This window comes from Merops nubicus, unplaced genomic scaffold (assembly GCF_000691845.1).
Source record: "Merops nubicus isolate BGI_N331 unplaced genomic scaffold, ASM69184v1 scaffold18379, whole genome shotgun sequence".
Lineage (NCBI taxonomy): Eukaryota > Metazoa > Chordata > Aves > Coraciiformes > Meropidae > Merops > Merops nubicus.
In genome coordinates this window covers 77,248-89,380 of record NW_008630442.1, presented here as the reverse complement: position 1 = coordinate 89,380, position 12,133 = coordinate 77,248, and the positions used below count along the sequence as shown (strand labels likewise).

General features: G+C 45.2%; 1 protein-coding gene across 1 annotated transcript in view; it reads right to left on the bottom strand.

The window, feature by feature from the left end:
- Positions 1–232: 232 nt before the first annotated feature.
- PPM1L (protein phosphatase, Mg2+/Mn2+ dependent, 1L) overlaps positions 233–12,133 on the bottom strand; it is an 89,080-nt gene continuing 77,179 nt past the window's right edge. The window contains exons 4-5 of the mRNA XM_008947322.1: positions 4,696–4,857; positions 233–579 (exon numbers count right to left, since the gene is read on the bottom strand). Coding sequence (XP_008945570.1) covers positions 233–579; positions 4,696–4,857 — 509 coding nt within the window. The remainder of the gene's footprint in view (positions 580–4,695; positions 4,858–12,133) is intronic.

The following is a 12,133-nucleotide window of genomic DNA, read 5'->3' as shown; positions in this document are numbered from 1 at the left end:
GTTTCTAAGGAGCAGCAAGGGCACAGGAGACAGGTACATGTGAGTAAACTTAATTCTTATCGTCACTCAGAATGTATTTGTTGTATTGCTCCTTTTGTTAAGCAAAGAACAAAGACCAGAGGGATCTGTTCCTTTTGTGTAGAATCTTAATGGTATTTACTAGAACTTTCTACTATGTTTAAAATGCAAGAGTTTGTTTTGAGTTCAGAGTGAGGCGGAGAGCCACTGGTAATTACTGTTCTTCTGGTTTGCTGCTGTTCCTGAACTTCACCACCATCACTGTTATATTATCAGGACATCCTCTGTAAAAGGACTGTAGAACTATACTCTTTGCACCAAAGTGTGGCTCATCCAAGCGTTCCTTGATGAATCGGACGGCTTCCTCGTTGCTGAAGGCATCCCACAGACCATCTGACGCCAGGATCATGAACTCTGGCTGCAGTTTGTCCAGGTCAAAGGTAAGAATGTCGGGGTCGGGAATGACAACGTTGAGGTTCTTCAGAGGGTAATCTCCTAAGGAGCGGGACATGGCCAGGATCCCCTGAACGCGCCAGGAGCCGTTAAAGCTGATAAAACCACCTGCAGAGAAACACCAACACTTAAAGCAGTCCTTTTTAAAGTTAAAGCATTCCTCTGGCTTCCTGTCAAACCCACCCAAAAATTCATCCTGCTGCATCCTCACGTTTACAGATGTTACATATCTCAAAAAGCAGGAGATGCCTTAAGTAAATCTCAGAGCGCTGCAGGGAAGAGCTGGATTGTGGCCGCTAGTGCTGGCGATGGTGCTGGAAGCAGGGAAGTTGGGAAGGGTTCTGCTTTCAAACAAAGCAGCCCCAGAGAGACTGACAATGTGCTGAACACAGGTACTCCTGCACTACACGCCTCGCTGCTCAGGGAGCCTCATGGCAAAAACACAGAAAGCCAATCTTTGTGTTCTCGTGTTAGCAAACATCTCCTTCTTTGAAGTTCACCTCTTCCCCGTGTCAGAAGATCCATGAAGGGCAGGACACAGACAATGCCCTGTGGTAGGACTCTCTCACTGCAGGGCATAAAGCAAAGAAGCAAGAGCAAACAGTTTAAAAGCTCTTCTTTCAAACTGCCTTGAACGAGCTGTGTCAAAAAGGACCAAAAACCTGCTGCAAACAAACTGATCACAAGATTTTACTTAAAGTCAGAAAAATGCAGTGTGGGCTCTGACTGATTTTACCATCACCAGGAGTTAGGCTACTTTTAGTTGAGAATATTTCATTTAGAGGCTGATTCTGGTTAGATATGTTTTGCCCTGAAATCGATGACTCTGACACCACCTGTGCTGCCTGCACTCTTTATAGCAACATTCCCATCATCTTAACGTGAATGAAAAGTCACTTGAGGACAAATAATTTGCAGACATGGAACATTAAAATGGCTGACAAAATCAGGAGAACTGTTGTCTTTTACATCTGCAAGCTGTCTGCTTCTGTGTTCATATAAATGTCTTTGTTCTTTGTCACGATCAGAACATTTTCAGCTCTGCACTCCAGCTCATGTGCTTTTTGTTAGTCACCTAAATCTTACCATAGTGTTTCCATTCCTCCATGGGCTGATCTAATTTGTAAATTCCTTCTGCTTTCAGGTGAAACTACACTTCATGTAGTGATTTACCATCGTTTAAAGCTTGAAACTTGATTTGTGTTAAAACCAGCAGAAAAAAAAAATAATTACCTGGCTGTTTTCATAAATACCTCTACAGAATCTCCATTATGAATATGGATTCAGAATTATTTTGATTAGAAAAGACCTTTAAGATCATCAAGTCCAACCATTAGCCCAGCACTGCCAGGTCACCTCTAAACCATGTCCCTCAGCACCACATCTCCATGGCTTTGAAAACCCTCCAGGGATGGGGACTCCACCACTGCCCTGGGCAGCCTGGCACAGCCCTGGACAACCCTTCTGCGCAAGAAATTGTTCTTCATGTCCAACCTAAACCTCCCCTGGTGCAACTTGAGGCCATTTCCTCTTGTCCTGTCCCTTCTTCCTTGGGCGAAGAGACTGATTTCTACCTGGCTCCAGCCTCCTGTCAAGGAGCTGCTGAAAATAAGATTTCCCCTGAGCCTCCTTTTCTCCAGACTAACGAAAAAGATGCTTCCTGCCATAACCACAGAAGAAGGGACTGGTGAGCCTACTCCATCACGTCTTTAGATGTGCCACAAAGCCAAACTCGTCCAGCTGCTGCTGTAGGTTCTGAGGGCACTAAATGTTTCATATCCACCTAGTCACCAGCCCACGGTAAGTTTTCATCAGTGATCAGGGCTCTAGTAACTGGTGTGTAATCATGTGTGTGGACTGGAGTGACAGAGGAAGTAAAATCCACTTGAGAAGAGGCCATTTTACTTTGTTATTTTCCACACAGCTCGAGGAGAGCAGTTCCTGTGCCTGGTGCTGCACTTGTGGAGGAGACGGGTGATGCTGCTGGCTGGCTGCAGCACGACTGCTCCAGTCTCTGCAGGTCGTGCTTATGTGGACAAAATAATTTTGGTGCCATTCTCACGTGGCGCCTGGAACTGCCTATGGCACAAGTTGAATTCCCGTGGTTTGCTGGAGTGTCTGTTGGCACTTGTGGTATTTTCTTTGATGAAGCCAGCCATTCAGAACACACAGTGAGGCTCCGGGAAGAGCAAATGCTCTGCAGCACTGGCTGCCACTGGAGAAGAAAAGGCTTGAAAGAAAGAAGCTTTCTGGCAACAGCACAAACATTTTGTATTGTAGCGAGAGCTGAGCTCAGAGGATTATGTTCAAGGTGAACGACTTAAATTTCTATCCGTGTCAGTCACCTTGTGGCTCTACAACCAAGTCTTTCTTCCTGAGCCAAACCCACGGGTGTTTCAAGGCCACTGTATACACTGCTCAAGCTCCTGGTCAGAAGAAGATTCCTTGTATTCTTTGAGTTGCTTTTTCAGGCTGCCTCAAATTGATTTATCTCACAATGAGGTCTGAAGGCTATTTTCTCAACTGTGGCTATATGGATTTCACTTTTAAATTAAGTCTAATCCTACTAACAGAAGTGGGCAGTTATTTTATAACTACCTACAGAGCCCTGGACAGTGCAGCTCCATGGTGCAATGTGAAGCTGGAAAACCAGAATGTATCACAATGATGTGGCTACTGTCGCTTTCTTTGGTTGTACATGACCAGAAAGTATCTAGATAGTGGGAAAAAGTCAGTTTTTGCCATCACAGGAGCCATGTAGGCTTGATAATTCAGTTTGGACATTTGGCTTCAATTTTACACTTACTGTGTGTAAAGATAGGATGTTCCAACATGTAGAAGTATCCAGCAGTAGTATAAACCAGAATGTGCATTTCTAACAGCACTATGAGGCCACAAAAATTGTAGAATCGTTCTGGTTGGAAAAGACCTTTCAGATTATTGAGTTCAACCATTCTCCCAGCACTGCCAGGTCTCCACTGCCCCATGTCCCTCAGCACCACATCTCCATAGCTTTTAGATCCTTCTAGGGATGGGGATTCCACTGCTGCCCTGGGTATGATCATATGGTATTTTTTTTCTCCTAAGTGAAGGCCTTCTCTAAGTGAACAATTGCAGAGAGGCCCTGAACTTGGCTAACAGGGAAGCAACTTTACAAACAGATCTCCAGATTTTATTCATACATCCCCCAGGTACAGAAGTTGAAGCAAAGTGAGACCACGATTTTCCAATTCCTTCTTCTTAGGATCTGTACATTCTTTCCGCCCCTTTGGAGAGCACATGTGAACTCAGCTCCCTCTCTAGCAGCAGGAAGGATCCCCACTGCTCTCAATGTCTCCTCGCTGATAACAAAATAAGAGGAAACTGCATGTTGCACACATGCAGGTGCTTATGCTGGTGTGAGTGTATTGGTAACTTGTAGGCTTCAAAAATGTTGTATACTCTGGGAAAAACTTGTTCTTTCCACTTCACAGACGAAGATGTGGGGGTGGAGAGGCAACTCTCATCAGGAGGTTTAACACAAACAAGAGGAACTTTTTTTATTCATTGAATCATTTGCTGCTGCAGGCTGCTGTGTGTTCAAAATGGGTTCAAAAGAGACCTTGGCATATTCATAGAGAATTGGCTATTAAACTTCATGATCCAAAGGTAACTTCTAGCCCAGGAGGTTGCTGAACTGACAAGTGCTGAAAGCTAGAAGGATTTACTGTAATTTCTTATATGCTTTCCCTATACTCCTGCTATAATTCAGATGTTTGTACTCATTTGCAGTCACTATATGAGAAGCAAAAACCATCTCTGATGAATTAGATTTAGATTAGAATCTCTGCTTGTTGTAGGAAGTAAACCTCACTCAGCTTCAGCCCCAGCCTCTCACATGCAGGCTGCTGCTATGATTTGGTGTGAAGAAGCCTGTAGTGCTGCTGCTCCTGTTTGTTTCTGTGCTCCCTGAGATAACAGAGGAACCGGCTGGGATGGTCAACTGGCTGGTGAGGGTGAAGCTGCTGTTCTTACTCTGGCACTAGTTGATAAGAGATAGGTCAACCTGCTTCATTTCTCTGTCTGCACCATGACATCCTACTGAAAAGTGCTGTATTAATAATGGAAGATTTTATCCGCTGACGCCTCAGTCTAGAACTTTTCAGTCCCTCTCTTTGTATTATTGGCAAAGGAGAGAGGAAAAAAGATGAACCTTCAAGCCAAAGCAGAAATGTTATGACTCACCAGCTCTTTTAATCCTCTTCCTCTCTTTCAGCTGGTAGGGCTTGTGGTCGTGGGACAAGGGGATCGCGTTCCCGTCCTTGTCACACAGGACTCCTCGGGAATCTCCAACATTGGCCACCGTCAGCTCTTTGTCTGACAGCAGCGCGATCAGACAAGTTGTACCTGGAAGAAACAGAAGAGAATGGGAAGATAAACAAATATATGGTGGAGACAGAGATATATATATATATAAATGATTAGCAAGAAAATGTTCTTCCTTTTAATAACAGCAGAGAGGAGCTGAAGCGGGAGGAGAGCATTCTGGTGCCCAGCCGAGAGCTGGCTTTTCCTAATGGCCAAGGAAAGTAATAGAGAAAAGTCCACACTGCCTGCTTCTGTGAGCTGAACCCGCTGCACTGGGCCATGCCTGGGTGAACCCGAGCTCCCTCCCGACTGCCTCTCCAGATCTGAGGGCAAGTTTTGTTTTTTCAACAAAAAAACCAATCAATCACAAAAAAAAAACCAAACCAACAACCAAAACCAAACCAAAAAACCCAAACCAAACCAAACAAAAAAAAACCCAAAAACAAAACAAACAACAAAGACAAAACAAAACAAAACAAAAAAAAAAGAGGAAAAGACTTTAACCTTAAATATGCAGGAAATGTAGTCATTGACCACCATATGCAACAGCCATCGTGTTTGTTGGCTAAAAGTGGCAGGAAAATATTGGAAAAACCGTCTGCTTTTCAAGTGCTAACATTATAGTTTTCATTTCCCTCATTTAAGTGGAACAAATGTTGAGCAGAACAGAACCCATTAAGTCCATGCCTTTTCTATATTCTTCCCTTCCAGCTGATGCAAGCTGTATTCATAAAAACTCCAGCTATTACAAACGTTCCTTGCACAGGCTTTCAACCAGATGTCACAATTTCATTAATGGTCTAGAATCCAAAGATTTTAAGTAGGCTTTTAGATCTACACTGAGAAATATTAAAAGGGACCATGCCTGGCACTCCATTTAGATTGCACAGTGCTGCCAAAACTGATACAAAAGGTTACTTCAATAGTAAATAAAATTAAATTAATGGCTGTTTTCTTTTCCTTCTAGGTAGAAGAGAAGCAGATGGTTGAATTTTCACCTCTGTTGTTAATTTACATCTGATTATTCAGGAAAAAAAAGGTGCCTGCAGAGCTGGGGTGCTCTGGAAGACGCACTCAGGGCTGGTCTGCCTGCCGAAGGCAGTGAGGCAACACCGCCAGTGAGGGTGCAGAGCAGCATGCCTCTGCTTGTGCCCTGCAGTCAGAAATAGGGCAGTCCAGCCCTGCCCACCATCAGCAGCACCCTGACCCCCGGTTTTCCTCCTGGGGACCTACATTAGGGTTTCTCTGTGGTCTCAAGGCTAAATTCTGCTTGTTGCGCTGCTGTCTGAACCGGAGTTAAAAACGATGTTTTGCTGTTCCCAGGTCAGTAGTTGAATATCCCACGACTGGTATAAATAAAATAGCCAGTAATAAACAATTTGTGTTTAGATGCACTGTGTACTGGAGATTTATTTTTAACTTACTGGTTTGTCTTGCTCAGCTCAAAACTAGAGCTATTTTTTCAGAAAACAGGAATATACATATATAAATATAAAACTTTTTGCAACTGACTGACAAGTTGCAGTCTTAAATGGATGTAGCTTCCCATTTGTTGCTGAAACCCCCTGCTAACTACACAAGTCAGTGGCTCACCTAACAACAGGATGTGCAGAGGAACCTCTCCACCAGCATCATCCCAGCAAAATGAGCTGCCAGCTCAAGAAACACCTTCTCTGAAGGCTAAAGGAGATGCACCAAAGGGTATGAAGAAGGTTATGCTGGAAGGGGCAGCTGCTGGCTGGATGTAGGTGTCCAGCTTTAGCACCCTGGTCACCAGACCCGCTCTAACCCCAGAGGACTTGGTAATGAAAACACCACTATCCAAAACACAAAGCCAACAAAACAATAACGAGGGTACAAACTACTGAAACTACTGTAGTGGGGTGCAGCTGGTCATTTAAAGAGAACAAAATGGGATTTAGCATCTGAGGTCACCTCGTTCTCTACCTGAGCAAAAGCTATTAACTCTGCAAAGACATAAAGCTCTGCTTCAGTAAGAAAATTACAGCAATAAATGGCACCCTCCCTTGCTTCTATTTATGAAACTCCTTAGCAAATGCTCAAGCAGCATCGTGCTGACAATCTGCAAGAGACTAGGTAACTAGACCTGCTGAAACTGGTGTGACATTTCGTCTCGATTTCAGAAGGAAAAAGAGCAGCAATTCTGCAAATTGGGCGGAAAATAAAACCTAGGAGATATAAAATGGGAGCAAGAGTGAAAGCCCAGTTAGATGGGAACACAGAGCCCAAAACAACTCCAGAAGGGTCCCGGTGTGCTGCAGGACAGAGACCCACATGCACGTGAGGCTGGAAACCCACCCAACTGATGGTCCTTCTGAAGATCAGAGCTCTGGCTTGACCCGCCGCTGCTGTCCTGACCTGATCTTTGTATTTGGGAATCCATCAGCTCTCCCATGGGGAAGCCCACCCTGCTGCTCAACAGACTGCCCTCCGCCAACACCAGCCCAGCATGGGCTCTTCTTACAGGCAGTGGTGAAAATCCGAGGTTTCCTAGCAAGGAAAACGCTGCACATGTCCTACAGCCCAGGCATTTAGAAAGGAAAACACTTCTGCAAATATAGTCATTATCACCACAATTTTTTATACAAAAGACAACTTTAAACACAGCCTTCTTGGTTCTGTGATTTGTGTGAATGAAACAGAAGGAGCATCTGAAACAGAAGATCATTCCCACAGTGACTGAGGGAGGATTGGTTGTTTCAGGGTCCCTGACTGATGGCTGGGCTCTCGTTAAGTCCCTGACCTCATACTACTGCCTGCCACTACCTTAGAAAGCAAACTTATTTTACTTTGTTTTCCTTTCCATCTATTTTTATTTCAGTCATTTAACCTTGTGCAGAGTTAGAAAACATCGTCCTCTTGTCAGCTGCCTCAGATTTAATGCAATTGCACAATGGAAAATTCCTAACATAAAGGGTCCAAAATTGAGAACACATGTTATATTAGTCCCTCGATGCAGCTGCCTGAATAATACCCTGCTGAGCAGTTTACAAAGAAAATCACCAGAAAATTTAAAACCTGGGCATTACTGGCTGCAGAGATAGGTTTTGCTTTTTTTTTTTTTAAATCACGTGGGATTATTGGTGTTGTATTTTAGTATCCGACGAGGCACCTTGTAAAAGTCAAAGCTGCACAGGCTCTACCAGTTTTTAGGTAATTACTTTACCAAAAGGAGGAAAAGTCACCAGGGTGCAAAGGAGACCTGATTAATACATTAAAAGGCATTAGAGATCCCATGCACAGCCCAGCCCAGCCCTGCAGCTGCTGGAGATTTTGTGCTTCACCTGTGGTGGGAAAAATTCCTGCGGACACCTGGCTCCAGCCCCGGTCAGGATGAGGACCAGAGCTGTGGGGCTGAAATTGGTTCAAGTTCCCCCACTGCCCTTGTCTCACCCTGCTCCATTACCAACTGTGCAGAAATCTCACCAGGTGCCCACCACATCCCCTCTTTGCTTCCTCTTTGCTCATTTTTCCTTCTGTTGTCCAAGGCTCTTGGGGCCCACAGCTTTCAGGCCATCAGCACCCGTAACCTCTTCCCTTCCTCTTCATCCTCATTGATCTCTTTGACCTGGATTTTTGCCTGTTCCTTGATGAGAAATCACACCTCCACCATGTCCTTACCTCACCTGCTTAAAGAGCAGGAGTCCCTGACCAAGGCTCTTCCTGGGTCCTTCCCACAGGTGTCTTCTCACCGCTTCTCCCAGTCCTGTCCCACCTCTTCCGTGGCTCTTTGCACAGTCTTTTCCTCAGACAAAACTGAGAAAGGAGATGCCCCCCTTATATGTTCTAACCATTGCTTCCCCATCTCACAGAGTAACACAGAATCCCAGCATGGCAGGGGTGGAAGGGACCTCTGGAGATAATCTCATCCAACCCCCTGCTCCAGCAGGTCACCCACAGCAGGTTGCCCAGGATCGCATCCAGGCAGGTTTGGGATATGTCCAGAGAAGGAGACTCCACAGCCTCTCTAGGCAGCCTGCTCCAGGCTCTGCCACCCTCACAGCAAAGATGTTTTTCCTTCAAGGTCAAGCTTGAATTCACACAGTAATTAAGCAAGAATCAGTATTTTCAAGCTTCAATAATGTTCAGAAGAAAAAACAATTACTCAGAACAGTGCAAAAAGCAGGACAAAAAAAATATAGATCTATATTTACTCTCCACCAGTAACTCACATTGCATGCAGCTTCTTTTTCCTTAGAGACCGTGTGTTTGCACTTGCCTTACAGGGACTTTAAATCCTAAACAATAAGACTGCAGTAGTGCCCAGGGCAGACAGGTGACAGTTTTGTCACTAATACAGCTGTCCTCTGTGCCCATCTGCCTCAGCTCCTCCCATCGAGACCAGACATGAGTCTCCTGAATTTTTGTTTGACATTCTCCACACATATTACTCAGACGATACAAATAAAACTTTGATTATAGCCCATGGAACAGGCAAGACTGAGAAAAACGCCCTAAAGTACATGAAGGAGGGTACAGAAGTCTCTTACTTCCCAGTGACCAAAAATGCAGATAAAAAAAGGGATGGGGAGGGAGGAGAGATGATGTGAGACGGTCAAGATCATGAAATGCTGCCTCCACCTGCCCTCCAAGTGACCCACCAATTCTAATCCATAAAAATAAATTCTAAGCCATAAAAATAAATCTAATTATCCACTGCTTATCTGTAATATAAGCACCCATAAAACCAAGCAGCAGACGTTCCCGTTTCATTCTTTTTTTCCTGCTATGGCAGCGAGAGAACCGTGGGAAGTGCAGGGGCTGAAGCACCTTCCTTGCTCTGATGCTCCCCAAACCACCACGTCTACACAGAAAATGAGGAACAAGTCAGGTACCAAACACAACAAACTGAAACAAAATTATCCCAACAACCTGTAAATGGAGTAGAATCACTCCACAACCTTCTGCTGGGACAGAACTTTTTCTGGATCACAAAGATCCTCCTTGGCTGGTTTCTAACCCAAGGAGCCATTTCTCACGTGTATTTTTGGCTTCTCTTAAGGACAGTGTGCCTTTGTCAAAGGTTTTGTGAAAGGCCAAGCTAATCGTGCTCATCAGCACCTCTTTTCCCTTATTCCTTTATAGGTTATTGAGATGTTTGTAGAACTACACAATTTCTTTTAGCAGAAGCTATGCAGGTTAGAGACGATGCCGTTAGAACCTCCAAAGTACTGCACAATTTGGGGAAATTCCTGGGCTGACCACCTGCGAATGAAACGAACTGCCCATCGCTCACAATTCCTTCCAAAAACACAGGCTCATTTTTAAAGTAGCCACCTCCTTGCCCTCACATGTCTTGCAAGGTATATGGGACTGAAGAGCCCACACATCATTCAGGCATCCACCCCTGGACACTCTGCAGTGCTGGTGCCTCTCACAGCTGAGCTGCACCTGCCTCTTCTTCAGTTCACAAATTCTTCTGCCAAAGCAACTCTGTAAAGCACGAACCTAAAAAAAACATTCTGGAAATTTAAGGTCTCATACTTCCTTAATCATTTCCACATTATTTTTTCCCTCTAAATTTAAAAGATTTCCCTCTTTCAAAATAGATTAAAAGAAACATCACGATCTTGAGAGACACACAGGAATCACTTTTGTGCATCAGGTTACCGACAAGTGGCAACCCTTGAGGACAGCTTCTCATCTTCCTGACTGCTCTCATGGATGCTGCCATGGCACTGCAGAGCACTCCCACCTTTGTGCTCTCCAAGCACCGCATGATTCACTTCTTGGCCTTCAGAAAAATAATTAGAACACAAAGGGAATATCCATTTCAGTTCAAAAGTGAATTTCTTGGCAATGCTCCCATACTTAGTTTCATCTGCAACTAGAGCAGGTTGCTCAGAGCCCCGGCCAACCTCACCTGGAATGGTTCCAGGGATGGGGCAGTGACCACCCCTCTGGGCAAATTGGGACAGGGGCTCACCACCCTCAGTGTCAAAAATTTCTTCCTTCTCTCTATTCTAAATCTCCTTCTTCCAGTTTAAAACCATCACCCCTTGTCCTGTCACAATAGGCTCTGCTGTCTGTCCCCAGCTTTCTCATTGGGGTTCTTTAAATACCAAAAGGCCACCAGGAGGTCTCCCCAGCTGGAGCCTTCTCCTCTGTGGCTGCCCAAGCCCAACTCTCTCCTGCTGGGCTCCCAGCAGAGGGGTTCCCCCCTCGGGTCATTGCTGGGGCTCCTCTGGCCCCACTCCAGCAGGTCCCTGTCTCTGCTGTGCTGAGGACTCCAGAGCTGCCCCAGCACTGCAGGGGGGTCTCCCCAGAGCGGGGCAGAGGGGCAGGATCCCCTCCAGCTTCTGTCCAGCTTCTCAGTCCCAGCCCCCCCAAGTCTTTCTCCCCGAGGCTGATCTCCAGCCCTTCACCCCCAGCTTGTATTGATACAAGGGAACTGCCCTGACCCAGGGGCAGGACCTTGCACCTGGACATGTTGAACGTTCCCAAGGAAGAGCTGGGTAAAAGTTTAAAAACAAACAGAAGTTTTACAGTGGGAGATGCTCATTCTGCTTTTTAAGATTAGTTCCAAATTCTGTGATTCAACAGAAACCTTCTACAGCTTTGCACTTCCCATTAGGGAATTGTACCAAATTTCAACACAGAACTTAAATAAAAGAAACAGAAAAAAACTGGGATTCCATCCCCTTAGAAATTTCAGCGAAATAAACACCTCCACAACCCCAGTGCCAAAGACATTAGAGATGTTACACTGCTGGCCCTAACTGGCTTTGAAGGACTCAGGTTGGTACTGACCTGCTGCAGGAACCATCCCACATTTGAAGCCAAGCAGAAGATTGCTGGTGGCAGCCCAGGGATAGGTGACACTCAGCTATTTTAAGTGCCAGCAGTAACATCAGCAGTGCTGCTGCTCCACATGCTGCCCTACAAAGCCACGAGAGAGCATGGCTGACCTTGTCTAGTCAGCGAATGTTCTGCAAGGTGCTCAGCAGGCTTTTGTTAGTGGCATTCGGCTGTCAGGAGGTCTGTAATCCCAGGGAGAATGTAGGAGCAAAATGGAAATACCACTTAGAAAAAAAAAAACCATCAAATAATTACAAGCATACAATTTGTGCCATGTCCAGTGACATCTCTGATTTTATTCCAGTCCTGCCTAGAGGATCAAGGCTGCAGTATTTCCTGTGAACTCCAGGGCCTGACCTGCACTTTCCAGAGGTGCAGAGCCATAAATACCAGACTTAACGCAGCAGCTATAAATAAGGTGGGGTAGGCACTAAAATAAACTCCAGACACATAATCAGCAAATCCTCCCAAACCATGTAACTGTAACAGGATCTGG